At 39.0% G+C, this 22,821-nt stretch overlaps 1 protein-coding gene across 5 annotated transcripts; it reads left to right on the top strand.

The window, feature by feature from the left end:
- Window positions 1-1,050: 1,050 nt before the first annotated feature.
- On the top strand, window positions 1,051-20,899 carry YPEL5 (yippee like 5). Of its 5 annotated transcripts, XM_067464037.1 has the most exons (5): window positions 1,051-1,195; window positions 8,051-8,203; window positions 8,642-8,722; window positions 16,842-17,002; window positions 18,785-20,899. In XM_067464037.1, exons 4-5 carry the CDS (start codon window positions 16,862-16,864, stop codon window positions 19,007-19,009), a joined length of 366 nt encoding a protein of 121 aa, XP_067320138.1. In that variant the 5' UTR covers window positions 1,051-1,195; window positions 8,051-8,203; window positions 8,642-8,722; window positions 16,842-16,861; the 3' UTR covers window positions 19,010-20,899. The 5 variants fall into 5 exon arrangements, with proteins under 5 accessions (XP_067320138.1, XP_067320130.1, XP_060610116.1 ...); XM_067464029.1 differs by lacking the exon at window positions 8,642-8,722; XM_067464041.1 differs by lacking the exons at window positions 1,051-1,195; window positions 8,642-8,722 and adding an exon at window positions 1,329-1,420.
- The last annotated feature ends 1,922 nt before the right edge of the window (window positions 20,900-22,821 follow it).

Raw genomic sequence — 22,821 nt, 5'->3', positions numbered from 1 at the left:
CCCAACAGTTAGAAGAGGATGTTTTGGAAGTTAACCGTGATATCTCCCCACCTGGGCTTGATAATGAGTTCCGAAGAGAACAGATAGTGAGAGATAGATCTGTTTCCCAGTCTGTACGAAGGTCACAGCACCTTCAGCAGAAGGAGGCCCAAACAGAAAAGTCAAGGGGTGTTTCTAAGAATAGCTTCTTTGGTTTAAGAGCATCCCTGCCGGGTGCTTCTTTAGGTCAAGCAACGTTCGGGACTGTGGCTGGTCTTGGCAGAATTCCTGCGTTCCATGGCCAGTAATCCCAGAGGCTTGTAGTTTCCAAGTTCATGGTTAGTAAAAGGCTAACAGACTCCTGGTTATTGTTTTGTGGCTTTTGAAGTTTTGCTCAAGTTCAGAGATCCTACTGACTACTGTGTTTTTCTGTGGCTTTTTTACTCTGCATTTACCTTTCTTTTGTAACCAATTTTTCATCAATAAACAAGGATTGCTTTTCCTACAGTCCAGAGTGGTGGATTTAATCATATGGTCTTGTTTCTTGAACTGGGATGCAACAATGCGAGTGTGGAGAAGAGCACACCACTGACCACCTGCTGCAATGCACCCTGAGCCCTGCCACTTGCACAATGGAGGACCTTCTTGTGGCAACACCAGAGGCACTCCAAGTGGCCAGATACTGGTCAAAGGACATTTAACCAACTACCAAGCTTGCAAAATCTGTGTGGTTTTTCTTTTTCTTTTTAATCTGTGTGTTTGTTTTGCTCTGTTAGAATTGTAATACAATGGTTGCTGGTGACACGATAAATAAATAAATAAATCACATTTGGGTTGCATCCGCCACTATTTATTTATTTATAAAAAAATGTGTTTGTTTATTCCACCCTAAATTTCCATGCGTTGTCTCTTTAAGAACCCCCGCCCCGCCCATCCGCCCGCCTCCTTTCACCACGTGGCCTCACTGTTGTCGCGCTCTTGAGCAGCTGGCGGAAACAAAGCAAGAGCCGAGGGGCGTGGCCACGACGCAACACGGCGGTGACTGACACCTCAGGGGCGGGGCTTCGGGGCTTCGGGGGCGGGGCCAAAGGGAGGAAGAGACAAGAGTGGGCCGGAGAGTGAGTCTCTCGCTCAGCTGAGTTGAGAGAGACACAGGCAGAGGCCGAAGCGCCTGAAAGCTCCGAGGCGGAGGTTTCTGTGCTCGTTCCCTTCGCAGGTAATAACGGCGGCCTAGAAAGGGGAGAGGGGTGGTTGGGCGGGGGAGCTGGCAGGGGCTCCAACTCTGCCTGAAGGCGAAGGGGAACCGTAGTTCTCTGTGTCTTCCGGGGTTTTGTGCTCCCCCTCTTCTTTTTCCTCGTCATCCTAAGCACAATAACAAGAGAGCAGCGCCGCCCTGCCTTCCTTCCTTCCTTCCCTTCCTGAAGACGGCGACGACACAAAGGTGATGGGTTTTCTCAGCCTGAGGCACCAGGGGCAATTTCTCTCTCGATTCTCAATGTACCTAATACAATGCGACAAGGGTGAAAGGGGCCCTGCCTGTTTCTTAGACCTCTCTTGTTTCTCTAGCTCCCTCCATTCATTGTAAGGCCTTCCCTTCTCCAAAGTTGTTTACTTCCTCAAGAGATGGCTGTGTGTCTATCCTAGAAGGTTTGGCAGGAAGTCCTATCTGTGTGTCTCTATGCAGATGGGTTGTATTTGGGTCACAAAGGGGGTTCAGTATTTATTAACTCAATTATTATTATTAATTATTATTAATGACACAAAAACTCAGTATGTCACAACAAACGAGATCTATATGCTGGATTTCATATCACAAAATCACAAGTCGAACACTTCCCAAGTGTCTAGGACTATGTGATGTTTTATTATTTGAAACACAAGATGAGTCCAGAGCAGACACTCTGCTGGCTGTTGAATTGGATCACACGTCGGACACTTCCCAAGCGTCTAGGACTGTGTGATGTATCGGCGAATAAGGCGTGCAGATCTCAGTAAGCTGGCCTTTTGCAGCTGGTAATTTTGTCAGCGCCGATTGTGTTTAAGTTCAGGCCAAGGTCTTTAGGCACTGCACCCAGTGTGCCAATCACCACTGGGACCACCTTTACTGGTGTGTGCCAGAGTTGTTGTTGTTGTTATTGTTATTGTTATTATTTGAAACACAACAAGATGAGTCCACAGCAGACAAGATCACTCTGCTGGCTATTGTATTGGATTACACATCGGGCACTTCCCAAGTGTCTAGGACTGTGTGATGTATTATTATTATTATTATTATTATTATTATTTGAAACTCAACAAGATGAGTCCACAGCAGACAAGATCACTTTGCTGGCTGTTGTATTGGATTACATGTCGGACACTTCCCAAGTGTCTAGGACTGTGTGATATTATTATTATTATTATTATTATTATTATTATCATTAGAAACACAACACGATGAGTACACAGCAGACAAGATCACTCTGCTGGCTGTTGAATTGGATCACACATTGGACACTTCCCAAGTGTCTAGGAGTAAGTGATGTATCGGCGAATAATGCGTGCAGATCCCAGTAAGGTGGCCTTTTGCAGCTGGCAGATGGTAATTTTGTCAGTGCCGATTGTGTTTTAAGTGCAGGCCAAGGTCTTTAGGCACTGTACCCAGTATGCTGATCACCACTGGGACCACCTTGACTGGCTTGTGCCAAAGTCTTTGCAGTTCGTTCTTTAAATCCTCATATCTTGTCAGCTTTTCCAGTTGTTTCTCTTCAATCCTGATGTCACCTGGGATTGCAACATGGACGATCCATACTTTGTTTTTTAACACGACCGTGAGGTCAGGAGTATTATTATTATTGTTATCATTATTATTATTATTATTATTATTATTAGTTGTTGTTGTTGTTGTTTTCAGTTTACAATGCCATAACCTTATGAAGAGTATGTATAGGATATGATGTTACATTCTGTGTAATTTTCAAAAAGGGATTGAAACATCAGATGCCATTGTGACTTTTGGCCTACTCTTTATGTTTATAGTATGTGTGTGTGTGTGTGTGTGTGTCTCCTTCAGACTGTGTGTGTGTGTGTGTGTGTGTGTGTATGTATGGATTTGCTTATGGATATGTAGATCAGTGGTTCTCAGTCTGTTCTCAATCTGTCTATTGGGCATGAGCAAACCTTGGCTTTTCCAGGTGTTTTGGACTCCAATTCCCAAAATTCCTAACAGCCTACTGGCATATATATCTCTATATCTATCTATATCTATCTATCTTGTATATAAGTGTGTGTGTGTGTGTAGAGAGAGAGAGAGAGAGAGAAAGGGATGCATCTATGGGCCCTTCCACACAACCACATCACCCAGAATACCAAGGCAGATAATCCACAATACTTTGAACTGGATTATTGAGTCCACACTGCCATATAATCCAGTTCAGTGTGGATTTTATACAGTTTCGTGGAAGAGGCCGATGTTGTGGAATGGGTGCAGTTTGACCTCACTTCCAACTGCCATGGCTCAATGCTATGCAATCCTGGGAGCTGCCATTTCATGAGGCCTTAGCACTCTTTGGCAGAGAAGGGTTAAAGACCTTGTGAAACTACACCACTCATGGTTCTATAGCATTAACCCAGTGAAACAAGTGTCAAACTGAGTTAACTCTACAGTTTTTGTGCACCTGGAGATATCTACCCCAATTCTCCTGCTCCAGGCTTACTGTTTGTTTCTGTTTCTGGCCCAGGCGTCATTGTTCTGATTCACAACCTGTGAGCATGATTCGCCAAGGCTGGTTTGTTCTGCCAGCCTCCGCTTCTTGCTCACCAGTTCCTGGCTAATTCATACTTAATTAAGGCCTCCTGCTATTCTTGTTAACTGCCTTTGAGTCAGCTTCGACCCAATTGCCATTCTTAGTTCCTTGGTTTTGGGTTTATTACAGTTCCTTATTGTTTTTAGGTTCTTCAAGCAGCTGTCATTTGCAGCTGCCTTTGCCTGAAAAGAAGCACAGTATGAATGAAAATAAGAGGTGAAGAAAGCCTGTTGCTTTCTTCTCTGACCCTGATTCCGGCCCACAGGTCTCTCTTATCAGCTGTTTCCTCTTATTTGTTGTCAAATTGCCTGTGCTTCTGGGAAAGCCTCCCTCTCCAACCAGACGTGGGTTGAGCCTTTGCTGATTGGGTGCCGTGTGCCACATGATGCGGATAAGGGTGTGCTGCTTTCCCCCCTCTGCTGCTTTCTTTGTGTATGCTTTTTGGATAATTGGGAAAGGGCTGAGTGTTCTGGATCTTTTCAGGGAGTTGGCAAAAGCCCTTCTCTTCTGGGCCTCTGCAGTTTTTCTATGCTAGAGAGAATGGTGCAGCTTATGCTCATACCTTGACGCCATAGTGTATGAAATGTAGAAGCTATACAAATGATAATAACCTTATCAGAAGAGAGCAGAGTCTGCATTTTTCTTCGCAGCATCACTCCCTCTCACATTTGTTTTAAATTCCAGGAGCCTTATTATACATTATAGCAAACATACTCTATGTTCCAAAGTTCATTTTAGTGGATGACATATAAATAATAATCAGTCTGATTTGTTACTCATCCTTTTCTTGCTGATTGAGGTGGGACACATAGTGAAAACGTACAGATAAAACAGAAGATCATTATATATATTTACTGTTTAGCTTTTCAGGAGTTTTGGGAGTGTTACCTGTTTTGCCTTAAACACAATAATTTGTATCAGATTCAGAATTAAAGCCATTAAATTGTCAGCATTTTCTTGGTTTAGCTAAACCTATATGTATGGCTCTATTCATGAAACAAATGTACATAAAATCTGGAACCATTGGTAGAAATGATGTGAATAGAAGAGGGATAGGTTCCTAGACTGCAAAAAAGAGGAGCAAGTGAACATATTTCAGTAAACATTTAATTTCAAATTAACATAGAATCATAGAGTTGGAAGAGACCTCATTGGCCATCCAGTCCAACCCCATTCTGCCAAGAAGCAAGAAAATTGCATTAAAAGCATCCCAACAGATTGCCATCCAGTCTCTGTTTAAAAACCTCCAAAGAAGGAGCCTCCACCGCACTCCGAGGCAGAGAGTTCCACTGCTGAACAACTCACACAGTCAGGAAGTTCTTCTTAATGTTCATATAGAATCTTCTTTGTTCCACGTCCTAGTCTCCAGGGCAGCAAAAAACAAGCTTGCTCCCTCCTCCCTATGACTCCTCTCACATATTTATACATGTCTATCATGTCTCCTCTCAGCCTTCTCTTCTTTAGGCAAAACATGCCCAGCTCTTTAAGCTGCTCCTCATAGGGCTTGTTCTCCACCCTTGATCATTTTAGTTGCCCTCCTCTGGACACATTCCAGCTTGTCAATATCTCCCTTCAATTGGGGTTGCCCAGAATTGGACACAGTATTCCATGTACATAAGATATGAAATACCAGATCAGGGAAGCCTTGCATAGGCCACTTAATGACTTCTTCCAAAATGTGTTTATTTTGTGTCAAAAGCATTTCATAAATAAAAAGGTATAAAACTGATAAAATAATGGCGACTGCATTGTGGGTAGCTTTAAACAGTTCTTCCTGTGTGCGTGAGGCAGGGCATTTTGAGTAAGCATACATTTGTTCAGCTCCACGGTCCCACAGGTGGAGGATTCTTCTAGCTAGTGCTATTTTGCCAGATTGTCTTTTGATCTGCCAACTCCGTTTCTGAGTCTGTTCAGAGACTTCCATTTTGCCCATTCTTGGTTTGCCCCTGGATGGGGGGCCATGTATTTGGAATTGCCCAACTTTACTGCCCACAGGGATATTCTTCCTATTGCTGGAGGAACATTTAGAGGAGGGGTGGTTCTAACCCAAAAGCATTACTTTACAGCATTTTAACCTGGAGGTGTGTTTCTTCCAAATTGAAACTGCTATATACAGGCAGCCCCCAAGTACAAAAAAGGTTCTGTAGGTTTGTTCTTAAGTTGAATTGTTTTGTAAGTTGGAACAGGCACATTTTTAAGTGTAACTCCAGCCATAGAGAGAGATTTTGCAAAAGCTGCCTGTTTACCTTGCTTGTTCTAGGCAGGGGAAGACAAATACTGTTGGGGTTGGCTTCAATAGAATCCTACTCTCTTTCAACTAAAACATCTGTACTTATCCAGTCTTCCTTCATTAATAACAATGCTAATGTTACTAAAACAGTTAACCTAGACAGTAACAAGGAGAAAAGGGTGCAAAGGAAAATCTGAGCTTTGTGAAAATGATCTCTTTTTTTTTTTTTGTCAAAAGTTGTTGCTGAGTCAGTTATACATATATTTTCAGAAGGTACACTGTTCCTCTGTACAATTAAGTCCATGCTTTATGTTGTTCAAAACAGTTTTAATTTTCCTTAACAACAACCTTGCAAAACTGGTCTATGAATAATTGGCAGCTGAAGCTGATAGATTCCTTTGCTAAAATGTAACCAATAAGGTAGTAGCAGGAGTGAAATATGAGCCTGTTCACAATTTGGTATCCTTGTTGCTACTCTATGCCAGAATTGACATTGGCTTAAAATGCTTCTGGCTTAAAATGCTTCTGGAAGATATGTTGCTTAGCTCATTTTCATCAAACCAAGTTCCTGGCCAGTGGTAAGGCTTGATGAAAGCAGTATTTTTTAACATCCATCTACAGCATGGAAACAAGTCATGAAACAATGTTTTAAAACATAATATCGTCATCGGCGATGCCTTGTGTCCCAGTATGATTGCCTTCCAAGTGTAGGGTCTTGGTGGTGGTCTGTGGGTGACTATTTTTGGTCTGCATGTTCTTTTGCAGTGAGGACATTGGTTTCCAGATGGAAAGCAGTCAGGGTTGGCTTAACACACCTTCCTCTTGACGTAAAAATATAAGAAAGAAAAAATAAATTTCCAGTGGCATATTGCCATATATGGCTGGGACATTGTCTAATGCAAGGGATAAGAATTGTGAAGCAATCTGGATTTGGTTGCTTCAGGGTCCAGCATTCCTCATTGTGAGAAGTTGCAATCTAACATTATCTGGTGAAAAGCACAATTCCAATCTTAGTCTAAAAGGTTCATCTTTCTTCAACCAACTTTTAAGTCTTTTTCTTCCCATTTGTTAAATGTATTATATTAATACTCATACATGATAACCATGGAGATATTTGACTTCTTCAGCATTGTGGCATTGATTGTTTTAACTTAATTGTTATAATGTAATATTTCCAACAGGCAAATATCTTTGAAGCACATTGTTTCTCTTGCTCTCTGATTTAACATCTAACTACTGTACATCGTTACATGTGGAAGCCAATGTGTTAACCTGAAAGATGGTACTTATAAAACAGCTTGTATGAAGACAAAGGGTGAAAATCTCTGGAGTGGCTGTGTGCCTTTTGCCTCTAAGAGGTCTCTTTGAAATCACCTTAAACTTCAGCTTTGAGCATTTAATCAATCTGGGCTTTGAAAATGTGCCAACTAAATTACCCAAACTCACTTCATCCAGATAGCGCTTCTTTAGTTCATTGTTTATTCCTATCATTTTCACATTAACCACAGACATATCTAAATACTAGGTTATTTTCTTAGCAGTAACATTAAAACAAAAAAAATGAAATTAATGTTCATTCGCACCCAGTGAGAAATTCATTGGACTTGAAATGTAGAAGTATCCAAGCCAAGTGACTAAACATGTAACTAGTTTTGTAATTAGGTTAGTTGTTAACTGCATATGTAGGTTGGTCTGAACATAATTCTGTTTGGTTTTGTTTCTTCAACTGGACGTGTGTTTTGTATGAAGAGCATTGTGTGAATAAGTAATAGAATGTAAAAAAATCATTTATTTGTTCTACAAAACAATCCATAAATTTATGATACTTAACGAGAAATTTGAAAGGGGGGGGGGAACTTTGTAGTCACCAGTTTAAAAAAGTTGAGAAACTTCATATCCAAGATTTTTTAGAAATCTGTGTTTTATGTTATTTTCTGAAATATTTTCCTTGCAAGTTTATAATGAAGGTAACATTCTGGTTGCAGTGACAGATCTCAGTAACTTGGATACTGTCTGTAATATTACTGTTGTCTTTTGTTTTTTCCTCTGAAACCAGAAAAGCAGAAATCTTGATGCCTGAAAAATGATGTTAAAGAATTATTTTGAATGTTCTTCATGTACTTCTGCACTTGGGGAGTTTCAGTAACAGTGGGTGCAGTAGCAGAACAACAGAAGCCACGTTATTATCGTGGATTTTTCTGGGCAGTAGGTGAGTAGCATATTAACTGTTAATATCCCTGTGTGGATGCTTCAAAATGGCCATAGAAGGATAGATAACCATTTAGAATAATTCTGTTTGGGAAGACAGCGGTGTCATCAATAGGCTACTTTGACTTGGCCTGTATATTCCAGGTCTACACAGCTCTGCTTTCCCTAGCACTCAATGACTATACTAGTGAAAAGTAGTTTCTCAGCATCTTGTGTCTAACTGGAATTCAGCCTCCATGTTTTGAGTCAGGAGAGCAATTTTCTGAGCTTTGCTACCCAGAGACTTTTCATCTGGAGTTACTTTGTGAGGAATCCCTATATAGCTTTTTTGATGACTGGCCCTGCCTTTTAAGCAAGTAGTTAGACTTAAGTGCTTTTTGTTGGTATCCTCATTTAAATTCAGTACAAGTAATATTTGTGAAATGTTCCCATTGTACAGAATAGTGGATCCTGGAACAGACAGAAACTTCTCAACACTTTGGAGATAGATCTGTACAGAGTGCCTTAATCTACAGGACAGGTACTCGAGGAAATAATTCAGATTTTGAATTTATGGTAATAAAGCTTAAAATAATTTCTGTCTGATAGACACACTATGCTACCTTGAGTGAACTCTTAAATACACCTACACTAGAATGCTTCAGATTTCTTTTTTAGCATAGAAATGCTTCTGGATTTGTCATCTAACACATTCTGTCCTTTACAGTTTGAAAACCTAAAAGCTTTTTTTTTTTTTTTTTGCATTTTCTACAGCTTATCAGAAAGTCAACATATGAATATCAATATATGGAAAAATTACACTTGCTAGTGATCACTGTTGGTACATGAAGCCCTTACCCAACTTCCTGTTTAAAGTTAGAAATTATTTTGCTGCATTAAAGAAAAATGTATATTAGAGGAAGTGATAATTCCACTTTTCAAAATGGCATGTTTGCAGTTCTTCTGCCTCTGTTTGGTGCAAACAGCATATGTGAAAAGTCTGCTCTTTAGTTGCTTTGAGAACTTATTTAAACTGAGCATTTAAATGTAGTACTAATATGAATACTTGATTCTTAGAGCTTAAATAGCACTATTTTAATAATAGGTTGTTTATCTAATTTCTAGATATAGCCTGCATAAGAACAAAGTGACATTACAAGACAAAAGGAAAGTCATGGTACAATTTGGATTTTTTCCCATGCTGAATAATTTATGTAGCAATCTCCTAGTTCCTGTCCATAAAAACCTGTCCCCTTCCTGAAATACACTGATATTTTTATCATCTGAAATCATGGGCAAGAAATGATTTAGAAGTTCTACCCAGACTTCACCCATTTTTTATATTGTAGGGCTGACTCAAGACAAGTGAAAACAGCAGACACCCTTTCTGTGCACCTGCCTAATAGACATGAGTAGTGCTGTATCTCACATACCTACTCAGTGCTATGCATATTTGTTTGAAACTATGTGGAACATGGAGAGCTACCATAGTGTAGTGGTTTGAGTGTTGGACTATGACTCAAAAGACCAAGGTTCAGATTCTCACTCAGGCATGTAAATCCAGTGAGTGACCTTGAGAAGTCACATTATTTCAAATCAAGCCAAAGACAAATTCCCTATTAACAAATTGTGCCAAGAATATCCCATGGTAAATTCACGTTAGTGTTGCCATAAGTCAGAACAACTCGAAGAAGCACAACAACCCAGAGCACATACCAGCATCTGTTATTTACAGACCTATCCTGTAATACAAAAAACTTAAGGATGTACCTCAAGCATTTGTTAAGAGGTCACTTTCCTTCCTATGAAATGAAAAAGCAAATCAGCAAGGCCAGGTTGGTACCCTGCAGTAATTTCTCTACGAAACCTTTGTCATGTGTATTTGATCTGTACAACAAATTCTGAACAATGATGCTTTCCTGTCACAGCCCTTGGTAGTAGGTGTTTTCTTGCTTATTGATGGCATGCAAACCTGCAACAGCAACTACCATCCATGTAATAAGACACAACAAACACATGAAGCAGATCCAACAATAATGGCCATCTTACATATAAGCTCTGTTCCTAGGACTAGCAATGACAGCCACATTGTCAAAAATTCATTGACGTACCAATATGTACTATACTTGATCATCCCCCAAAAGTCCTATTCTGCATTCTCCGCAGCACAAAAGGAATAGTCTGTCCAAAATAATAAATAGACATATGTTTCGAGCCAGAAATAGCAGTTTTCATCAATGAATTATGGGGACATTTCAGTTTCCCAAGATGGTGGCCATTCTTGAATAAAGGAATTCCAAGGGACAACTTGAGTAAGAATTTCAGAAATAACACTAATACTATTTTTATTTCACAAATCAGCTTATTACAATTAATGGTTCCAGTATAAACTAAAAATTTTGTCAAGTCATGTTACCATTTATGTTTCTATTGTAGAGCAGAGGATTTGTTATTTCTTTTTTGACAGTACTGAGCAGCATGATCAGGGTAATTCAGAGTAAATCAGTTTTTTTTGTTCTAAACTTGTGTGAAAGAAAAATGTCTTACAAATTGATGTCTAATCTGAGATAGAGCTTCAGCATCCTATGAAGAAATTATTTTGGAGTGTCCAGGGTTCTGTCCTGGGCCTAGTTCTTAATGTCTTTATAAATGACTTAGATGTTGGAATAGAAAGCATACTAATCAGATTTGCAGATGACACAGATGCAGAAGGGCAGTTAATACCTCAGAGGACAGGAATGGTATTCAAAATGACCTTAACGGATAAAAAATGACAAAATGAATTTCAACAGGGATAAGTATAATGTACTGCAGCAAAGCAGGGAAACTGAAGTTCACAAAAGCAGTATATCTGAAAAGGACTTTGGGATTTCATCTTTTTATTTATTGAATGTATATCCATTTTTGAAAGCGAGATCTTAGTAGACCAGAAACTGAGCATAAGTCAATAGTTGATGTCGTGACCAAAGAAGTCAATGCAATTCTAGGCCTTTTCTACACTGCCATATAAAATCCAGATTATCTGCTTTGAACTTGATTATATGACAGTGTGGACTCATATAATACAGCTCAAATCAGATAATTGGGATTATCTGATATGATGATCTGGATTATATGACAGTGTAGAAGAGGCCCTAGACTTCATCAACAGTAGTCTTGTGCTTTTATATAGAATCACTACCCATTTCTGCTTGTTTCATTCGTATGGCCCTGTTTTTGTTTTTGAGTGCTGCTTCCGAAAACTGGGCCTTTCCGAATGAGCTGTTTTGTTCTTTTGTCTGAATGAACAAAAAATTTCATCCCATTGGCCAACATGGGAGAGCTTCCCACGCTCCCCTTCCCGTCAGTTTTAGGACTAGAGGGTCCCATTATTTCACTGATCCTCAGGCTCTCTCCTGCATTCATTTGACAGGATAAACCCCTGTCTCTGATTCCGGATAGGCAAAATGAAGTCTGTGGCTCATTGATGCTGTTTTTGCAGCCCCTTTAAACTGCTTTTTAAATGGGTAGCAAGGCCCCCCTGTACTTTTCAACACACAGTAACTTGGAAAGAAACACTCTTTAAGACTCCATCTGAAGTCTTAACACTCCATCTGAACATTAGGAAGAACTTCCTGACTGTGAGAGCCGTTCAGCAGTGGAACTCTCTGTCCCGGAGTGTGGTGGAGGCTCCTTCTTTGGAAGCTTTTAAGCAGAGGCTGGATGGCCATTTGTCAGGGGTGATTTGAATGCAATATTCCTGCTTCTTGGCAGGGGGTTGGACTGGATGGCCCATGAGGTCTCTTCCAACTCTTTGATTCTATGATTCTATGAGAGTGTATGTGGCCTGCAGGCCCAAAGTGCCCATGACTGCCAGGGTTTGCAGCCAAGCAGAGCACAGAGCACCTTTTACTAGGTACTCAGTGCTTGTTTGCAAGCCCAGGCAGTCGCAGGCATTTTGGGCCTTTAGGAAGGGGGGGTTGCTACCCATTTAAAAAGATGATAGAGCATGAAGAAGACCCAAGGCCTGCAAAAGCAGCATCAATGAGCCACAGACTGCATTTTGCCTATCCGGATTCAGAGACAGGTTTATTTCACCAAGCCTAACAACTCAAATTAATGCTGGAGAGAGCCTGAGGATCAGTGAAATGGTGAGCCCCTCTAGCCCTAAAACGGAGGGGAAGGGGAGCGTGGGAAGCTCACCCATTGCTGCCAATGAGACTAAAATCAGGTGAGCAAATGGCAACTTTCCTTTAGTTTCACTGATATTTCCATACCAGAAGGGGTGTACCATTTCATGCCATCTAAATGGACGGTATGAAACGGAAACGCAAAATAAACAGATGATAGAAATACCGGGCCCATGACTAATCAATGGAAGTATAATATCCAGAGAAAGGCAAGTAGTTTGCCATTGTGTTCTGATTTGTTCAGATCTCACCAGGAATATTGTTTTCAATTCTGAGTTCCATAGGTCAAGAAGAATATCACTAAACTAGAACATGTCCAGAGAAGAGTGATCTACATTGTTAAAGGTCTGAAAACCAAGACTGCTTAAGAATAACTTAGAGACTTAGATAGGTTTAGCTTGGAAAAGAGAACACTGAACACTGGCATGATAGTCATCTTTTAATAACTGAATGGATGTCATGTAGAAGACGACGCCAGCTTGTTTTCTGCTGCTCCAGAGACTGAAACATTATCAGTTGGATTCAGATTACAAGAAAAAGATTCCACTCAAACATTAGGAGAAACTTAATTATTGTAAGAATATTCAACAGTGGAATGGTACTACCTTAAAACATGGTGGATTTTCCATTCTTGAAAGTCTTTAAACTGAAGTTGGTTGGGAATCTTCAGGAGTGTTTTAATTATGTCTCCCTTAATTGCATGGGATATGATTGCATGAGCTGCTGATAATTGTATCACCATGCTTTTTGTTTGGTTCTTGATAGCTATCATGTGTTCAGACCTTTAAAAATGCAGAGTGGATTTGTCTTAGAATCGTATTTAGAGATTAGCAGTTAAAGGACCAAAAATGGGAGGATAATTTTACGAAGACCTTGTTCATGTAGGCTTTTAGCAATTAATTGACAGGTGAATAAAAAGCTTCTAACGCGAGTGCTACTGTACTTTTATATTAGTGTGAATTGAAATTGTAATCGAACAGTGTTTACTTAATTACATTTTATTCCACATGCTTTTTGTGTTATTTGTAAATTTTATCAGTTTTGTTGTAAACTACTGCGATTTCCAGTTTGAAAGAAAAGTGTATTTTAAATCTAATAATAAATGCACTTAATGGACCCAAGTAGACTTCTGTGTGGAAAAAAATGTGTCTATATGAGACAGAAATATTTTCAAACCAGTGATACTTGAATCCCTAAATATAGAAGGTCAACTATATTTGCTCTTCTGATGAATTTCTCCCATACACTGGATTAAAACTGAGACATCATCTGCCAGTTTCTGGAGAACGGTACTGTTGTCACTGACAACATATTTTAATTTATAGATATGGCGCTGCAGATTGAGTGCTTCAAAGCATATTCTACTTTTAGATAGGCTTCCTGGGTCTATGCAGAAGAAGAAACCTGTAGTATTTGGATATAAGTACTTGTCTGTCAATAAATGTCCTCTGAATTTTAGGAATGAATTGAAAGGTTGGACCTGCTGGCCCAGAAGGCACATTCCAACTCTGTGTTTCTATGAATGACCAGCTAGCCATAGTTTTCCCAACTAGTCAATTAAATGGTCTTGCATAATGCATTCTAAAACTAGATTTTAAACTACAGGGTTCCCCTATATTTATTTAATATTTTTCAGTGCTAAGTGTGGTGTTGTGATTCTCCTCATGCATTTCTTAAAGTCGTGATTTTGATTTTGCCAAGTCATAGATCGCTTTAGGGTAATGTTAATTACTAGAATTAATTTCATTCTATAACACTCTTGGAATTTTGCAAACTTAGACATGCTCTCGACCTATTTGCTGATACATAAGAAATCGAGTTCTGATCAAAAGAAATGTACTCCATACAGTTCCATTCTGAGTACTACTGAGAACTCAGATGCCCACTCTGTATTGCTCAATGTATGGAAGACCTTATGACTGCTTCAACACTGAATGTGTATATGGGAACATATTTGGTGTAGAATCATCTTTTTATGGTGTTTACATGTAATAATATGTGTTTTGAGGGGAAAATCATTATAATTTATCAAGAGGGAAGACTATAATCTTTGGGTGGTACAAGTGTTTTCAATGACCCACTCTTTCAGCTCATACATTGAGTGCAAAATCTGCTCTTTCATACATGCACTGCTTTTTTTCCTTTCAATTGACGTGTTGGCATCTTGTGTACAATACGATATAGAAGTCATTTGTGGTGTAGCTCTTGTCTTATGACAGTATGTACTTGTGCTTATAAACAACTTTTCACTGCACTCTGAAGACTTTTAGCTTTCCGTCTTGGATTCATATTTCAGCTATCTACACTTCTTGATTGTGCTCTGATCCTAAACATGTCAAATAAGCAGGAATGTATGTATCTCATATATGCAGGATTCTGGCTCATGTCACTTGGTGCCAGTGTCTGTCATTGTTCAACTATGTAATCATCCACAGATACCAGAAAATGGGTAGGGACCAAGGTTCCCAAGTCGAGGCTAAGAAGGACTGAGCATCTCAGGATAGGCCAAAAGGGAACCGAGATTTATGTCTAGCTGAGCTCCCTTAGGAATTCTTTTTAACTCAGATGCTATTGGGGAGCCATTCTCTCAAACCATAGGCATATGAAGATTTTTGATGGGTCGGGATTAAGTTGAGCAACAAGTTGTTGTGAGGAATTTGCCAAAATGTGAATAAATTTGCATGCGCACACATCCTCCATTTTGATACTGTAAGTAAGGAAAAGGCTTGGGAAAAGGAAGCATTTCCTGTAGGCCAAGAAATGTTGGCTCATGAATGCTATGTGGAACATAACGAGAGGATGGAATGTACCCTTGAAGATTATAGGGAATGTTCAGTGCTTTTTAAAATTTTATCTGTGGATAATTATTAATCTGCCGGTCTTGAGGTCTACCCTGCTCATTATAAACAGTTTTGGAATCCAGCCCCATAGCTGTTTCTCTTCCAACAAGAAAAATAGCTTGTACCTGCTATCGGTGTCATTCATGCACATCCTCAGACAGGAAAATATAGCACAGATAGTTCAGGTAATTGTTACTATTCCTGGCAAGTCTGTACTTAATCCTTTTGGAACAGATGAAGCAGCCTTTTACAGAATCAATCATTGATCATCTCTCTCAGTGTCTTGTCTGCAACAGCATTGTCCAACTAAGAAGAAGTCATTGCTTCTCTTTCATGCCACATCCAAAATTTGGGGAGTCTGAAATGTTTGTCCCTAAATGCCTCAATTTCTAGGACCTTTGGGGGCCTACAGGGCTAAAAACAATTTCACCCTGGTGAGATTGCCCCTCTAGAAACTTGGAATAGATATTTGGCTTTGGAGGAAATATTCCACAGTTTCAGAGCCCCTAAATATTCAGAGAAGTACAGGGACCGTGCTTTGAGGGGGTGCAAAAACACCTTGGGGATTGCTCATCTTTAATATCTTTTCACTGATTGTAGTTGAGCTTTCCATGAGAGTAGTAGAGCTTTCTTCCTATCTGGAGAATTACCCTAAAGTCACCAGAAGCTGAAGCTATATTTCAGAATCAGGAACCTCTTATGAGTACTCCCTTGCCTAAGAAAACCATATGGAATTCATGAGGTCACCATATATCAACAGACAACTTGAAGCCATACATCTGGAAATACCAGAGTATGAAGCTGGGACTTTTTTCTTTCAAACTCGATGCACCGACCATTAAGCTTTGTAACTTTCAAGGTAAATGGTTGTAGTTGGCACTAATTCTATAGACCAGTGTTTCTCAACTTGGGGGTTGGGACCCCTGGAGGGGTCACCAGGGGGTGTCAGAGAGGTCATCAAAGACCATAAGAAAACACAGTATTTTCTGTTGGTCATGGGGTTCTGTGAGGGAAATTTGGCCAACATATCTCTGATCCAATAAATGGAAGATATAACAGTCTTTACAGCATTTGAATATTAATATATTGATACAGTTTACAACAGATTTGTATTCAGATAATTGGTCTGCTTTTACTGAAATTTATGAGTCATGGTTTCTTTTTATCTTCTTACTATTTATTGCTGTTGTTACGTTAGAACAACGTTATATGTATCTGAGAGCCTTGCAGCAGTATTCCCTTTTTCATAATATGCATTTTAAAAATATTTGGATCAGGGATCAGGGACTGGAGACAAACAACTGCAATACAGCAAATCAGAGATCAAATTTCAAATATATGTGACAACATACTGTTCTCCTGTAGAAAAATGTCATTAGGGGAGATCAGGTTTCTATAAGAGGGATTTATGCATGAGCACTTGTCTTTCTGCACAAATTCAATCTTCTTGTTGCTTTTCTATCAATGCTGAAAGACGTTTTACAAATATGTATTCTTAAGTACCCTCAGTGGCCATGGAGAGAGAGAAAAAATTAACCTTCTCATTGAAACAGTAAGGAAAAATTCCTTGGTGTTCTGCCCCTTCATTTTCAGAGATTTTGTGAAAGGAATTGCAAACTTTGACGCAATATCGTGCTCTTGCTTTTTTCAGGACACCAGTATACTTGAAAAATGGGTCGAATTTTCCTGGATCACATTGGTGGTACTCGCCTATTCTCCTGTGCAAACTGTGACACAATCTTGACAAACCGATCAGAGCTTATTTCGACCCGATTCACAGGAGCTACAGGACGAGCCTTTCTATTTAACAAGGTTTGTGAAAGAGATTCCTTGAGACTCATTACATTCTTTCTGTGGTGTGGTGATGGGTGGAATGACAGTAGCATTTCGAGAGTTATACAGATTGTGTTTTTTGGTAACAGTGGTTAAGAACTGCTGCTTATATCAAACTCCCTGCAGAGGAATTGTTTCTGTGTAGGAAATATGTTTGCAATTACACCTAGAAAGTATATTTGGGAAAGTAATGTCCAGTGTTTTTATTACTGTTGTTTCTTTATGTAGTGCCGTCACTGTACATGGCACTTTACAAGTAAAAGAACAACAAAAGTCTCCTGTCCTGAGGCTTACAATCTAATTAAGACACAAATGGAAAAGAAGTTGGCCATGTGGAAAGGAATTAAGTCCAGCAGATACTGCCTCTTCTCTCCCTCCCAGGACAGTGACAATTGTGATAGAGAAGGGCCTTTCATCTCCTTCTGGGCCTGGGCATGAAGAAACTGTGCCAACTCGTTTTCTTTCTCCATTGCTAGGACAGTGGCAGTTAACATGAATATTTTGTGTGATGACCCTAAAATGACACTAAATCCCCTGCCTTTAGCTGGGTCACTACTTATTGTTAAAGGCACAATTCACTTTTGAAAATATTCAGTGTTCAGTTACAAAAAAAAGTTTTCAAATATAAAACTAAGACATACTAAAGTAAAGAAACAAAAGTCATTCCAACATGACTAAGAATTAATACTCGGATCAGGCCTAGAATACGATTTGGATCATGTGATTTTAATTGATTTTTTAATGCTATGTTTTAATGGGTTTGATTTTAATGTTTTGTTTTTTTACCGATGTATTAATATATGGCATTGAATTGATGGCTTTGTAAGGCCACCCTGCGTCCCCTCCAAGGTTGAGAAGGGCAGGATATAAATGTAGTAAATAAATAAAAATAATTCTTTGGTTTCAGTTTTAAGAGGCTAGTTTGGAAGTTTTTGAAATATCAGTGAGATTATAAACTGTTGTTTGTACAAGTGTAGCCATGTTCATATAATGACTGCAATTATAAGGTAGGTAATGGTAGATCATTATCCTTTGCTGAATGTTTCTGAAGGGCTGTACTGAATCATCCCCATCATAGTTTGGTTGATTTGAAGAGCTCTTTTCCATGTATAAGTAGAGGACATGAAGGGGTGCATTTTGTAGGGTGAGTGGTGTTTATTGTGGAATAGTAGTGCTCTTCTACCTTGTCTTTTAAAAATGCCTGAACACTTCCAGGTTCCTCTGCATCTTTTCTGTGGAGTTCTACTGTGTCCGTATACTGGTAGCACAGCTTTATTTTTTAATTATTAAATAATTTCCTTTCTGGTTTATACACTTTAGTCATAACACAAATTCAGCAAGTTAATCAGTAATAAAAAACATGTTTACAGAATGAGGTTCTGCTCTGTTGATTACAGGTTTTTTGTTCTTCCAGTGTAGGGGGAAGGGGTTGGAGAATTACAAAAAGGGGGACAGGGAGCCATGCATAATCCACAGATGCACTTTCTTCACTCCTTCTCTAAACCATCCCAAAGTTGTCTAGTGGTTATAATTTTTTCAAGAAGTGCAAGAAGGATCATAATGTGGATCTTGGTATCTGTGATCACTACTATTTTCAGTGTATATTTTCTTTGTTACATATTGTTATTGTATGAAATATCAATGACTGCTTTGTTGTTTGAGATACATTTATTTATCTATGATGCTTTTATAAAAGATTTCAATCCCTCACAATTGACATAATATTTTTCAAATTACCGTTATGTCTTTTATCTATTACAGGTAGTCAATCTGCAGTACAGTGAAGTCCAAGATCGAGTCATGCTCACTGGTCGTCACATGGTTCGCGATGTGAGCTGCAAGAACTGCAACAGCAAGCTAGGCTGGATTTATGAGTTTGCTACTGAAGACAGCCAGCGCTACAAGGAAGGCCGTGTTATTCTGGAAAGAGCTTTAGTCCGAGAGAGTGAAGGATTCGAGGAGCATGTGCCATCTGACAACTCTTGAGTGGACATTTCTATGTCTTCACATTTTCTCTGTTGAAACTTAAAAAGAGGAAAATCAACAAAAAAATTACTATATACACTGTCACCTTAGCATCAGTGCTGGATTTATGAACTACAGAGGGGCAAAGATTGTGAAAATTCCAAAAGGATTGTTCTTTATTCTTTCATTTTAAAAAAAAAAACCTGTTTCTTTCAGTTTTACATAGAAAATGTTGTGGATGCTGTAGCTTTGCCTTTTCTCCTTCAATCTCAGATATGTAATTGAAGTTACAAACCACTGGAAAGGAAAGGAAGAAAGGTTTTTCTTTTTTCTTTTTTAGAGAAATCAGTTGGATTCTAGTTTGCAAACCTGCTATATCAAGAGGAAATTTTAGTTGAGTAATATCTTAATTTATTTCAGTTTCTCTCATAAGATTTTAATCCATTTTTAGCCAGATCCTCCATCTGATCGCTGGTTTAAGACATCATTAATATCTGATGAATGCTAAAGGTCCAGTGTTTAGTCCAGTTTGTGCTGGCCGTTGGTTCATATTCTTGTTGGGGTTCATTGATAGTACAGGGCCTGTGCTTGTCTTTGTCTTTCTCTCTTCCTGTGTGTAACTCAAAGTTGCTGCCATTCCTTATTTAGTTAAGTACCCCTTCCACCATGTGACATGTTGACTATTTTTTTAAGTAGGGGAAATCTACTTGTCTTTCCAGTTTTCAGATGTAACTTACACAATAATATAAAGAAATGGCTGACTGGTCTTGTCTTGCTTCAAAACTGTGTTGGTAGTAATGGAGATTGAGCAGTCGCTGTAGCTGAAGTGTATTTCTTACCCTCTTGGCTGATCTCTCTGACTAGGAAAGTTGCAACTCTTAATCTTAGAGCTCCCTTCCCCTTTAATGTCTAGCTTTGCATTAAAAACCTGGCTATAAGAAAGAGGGGCATGCCAGCATGTACAGTTATGCATTACAGTGAGGCATCTGGTCTACAACTATTTTAAATGGCAAACAGCTTGTCTTCGAATGCTGCTTCCGATGTCAAAGCTCTTACTCTTAGTTGCATCTTGTGGTGCTGCGCCTTTACTGCTTTTACCAGCACAACTTGCTCATGTGGCTGTACCCAAGTCGTTGAGTTACCTGGTGCTTCCTGTAGCAAATACTTGTGTTGAAATACTGTCTCTTGCTCATCTGAACAAACCTTTGTGTAGACTCCCAATACTCAGGGGTGCCCAGATTTTGCTGTCAGCATGGCCTGCCCAAGTTAACGTTTTTGGAAATCCAAGAGCTGCATCATAGATGGATGGTGACATTTTTTATCTTATCAGTACTAGGTATTTCATAGACTAAGTATTTGCCTTATTATGACTGATTCTTACACATCTGTTAACTTCAAACAGTGAGCAAAAACAACAGAACATCCCTATTGCAAGAAGAATATTGGTCCTATCCACTTCAGTCCTAAGCACACTTGCAGTGGCTGGGATTGTTGGGGGAGGTGCCACTGCAAGTGCCTTTAGGAATTGTTCCATGACCCTACCTCCCATATATTACTGGCAAATTGAATGGGTGTTGTGGATGTATGTTTCACACTCCACAGGAAGCATCCTGGCCACTGAGCTACATGAGTATGGGCACCCCTCTTAGCTTGAACTTTAAGTAGCTCTAATATGCAACTTAGAAGGAAAATCTGTAGATTTGTGTACTGCAGTTGAGTTGAATCAGGATACTTAAACAATAGTGTACTTGTGCCTCTGATGAGTAACCTTTATTATTGACTTTGGTAGATCCCTCTTATTTTAGTAGCTTGGTTTGTTTCACTGGCCTGGCAAATTGTCATTGGCTTAGCCCTTGATGTACTCTACATGTATTTTTGATGTTGCAGTACAATAAACTCTGTTTTGTCTTGGATGGTCTCCCACTAATATGCTTTATGAAATAGGCTTCACATATCCTTTTCTGACATGTTATTGAAGTGGAGTCCTCAGTAATGAGACGTGTTTTTACAGGGTGAGGCAGCATAACTTCCTTTTTTCAATACTTAATTAAACCCATTGTATGAATCAGAAAAAAAAATGTTTTATATATAATGTAGGCGCATACCTAAAGTTTTGTTTTACATAGTTTTGAAGATCAAATTATGTAGGTGACTTCCCCCATTCTCCATACACTGAGTAAACTGATTTCTGGCGTTTGTCATGACTCTTGCCAGCATAGCAGGTGTTATGTTGGCAATTTCTTCCTGGATGTTGGTCTTCAAATCTTGTAGGGTCCTTGGATGGTTCACATAAGCATGGGATTTCAAAAAACCCCATAGAAAAAAATCACAAGGGGCCAAATATGGAGAGCGGGACGGCCACTCCAATTCTGCTCAAGTAGGCCTCAACGGCAAAAGCACGCTTCTCACTGTTCCAACACATGATGGCAACTGAACTGTGTCAGGACAAAACTTTATACTCCCACCTCTCAAACGAGACCACTAGCCCTCCACTACGTCTTCAACCGGCTGAATGGCACGCATTTTAAAAAAGGAAGTTATGCTGCCTCATCCTATATAACACTATATTGTTCAATAGATTAGTTTATTTACTTTACTTGAATGTTTTTTGTGTTGCTCTGTTGCAAAATCCAAGGGGACTAATAAGTATAGAAGCTTAACATGTTACTAAAGATAAAAGTTAGAAAGCAACAAACCTAAAATAAAATAAAAAGCATCAATTTCAGCAACATGTAATAGTTTAAAAACATTCTACCATCTCAGTTCAAACTACCAAAGTCCAAATGTCTTTCTTGGTGAGGAGTTTTTCATTGCAGAGAGGGAAAAGTTGCTAGAGAGTGTGGAGGCAGATCTCCCATCAGAGGAAATACATGGGTACAGCCATTAAGATTGAGCCTTTCATTTATAATCTGGTTGCTCTTTACTGGAATTATTTTTTAAAAACACGTTTCATTGGTGGTGTACACTCATCCTTAGGAGGTTTTAAACAAAGATTGGAGTGTATTATCTTGTGAGTGCTTTAGTTATGTCATTCCTATATGGCAAAACATTGGACAGAGTGACCTTTGCAGTCCTTTCCAATCCATATTCAGTGATCTCATTGCAAAGTTTCTCTTGGATACCAATATTTAACACACAGTGTTTGGGTGATTATAGTTTCACACTATTGTTATAATTGACTATCTTAGGAATCTTACCCTCTCCTCAACCATGATTCTACATTGCTGTCTTCAAGCACTGGAGAAATCTAAAGTAGCCTTTTGGAAGACACTACAAATTTGAACTCACAATCCATATAATGAAAAATTAGCTAAGAATTACACAGTAAACTGCTAACTATGGAAGCGATCTATCTTCTTTTTGCAGTTATCTTAAAGTTATTGTTACATGGCCATTTATTGAAACTTGTCTTCCTTCTGTCCTCCACCAATTCTGTTCTCATTTCTGTTGGCTTTGTGGATGCATAAAGGGTTAAAACCTGAGGTACTACCTCAGTACTTCACGGGTGTAATAATGGATTATGAGTTATATATGTTGATGAAATTACAGCTCTTTTATATAACTGGAAATTAAACACTTAAAAAATACAAAACAAAGATACAATATTCAGGAACAGAGAAAAGAAGTGGTATTTCTATGTGTGAATCAAATCTATCTTGATAGCATAGCAATTCAGTTACAAAGTGCCTGCAATTCATGGTCATGATTTTAAGATGATTAATTTACATTCTCGCCAGTTTTAAACATTTCAAAATGAAATTATTTCTCCCAAATAGGGATGCCCATATGGTTGGCTATCAATTGAGCAAGATCTTTTCGAGTCTTGCTATTTG

The sequence above is a fragment of the Anolis sagrei genome, chromosome 1 (assembly GCF_037176765.1).
Source record: "Anolis sagrei isolate rAnoSag1 chromosome 1, rAnoSag1.mat, whole genome shotgun sequence".
Lineage (NCBI taxonomy): Eukaryota > Metazoa > Chordata > Lepidosauria > Squamata > Dactyloidae > Anolis > Anolis sagrei.
This window is presented reverse-complemented; position numbering and strand designations above follow the sequence as displayed.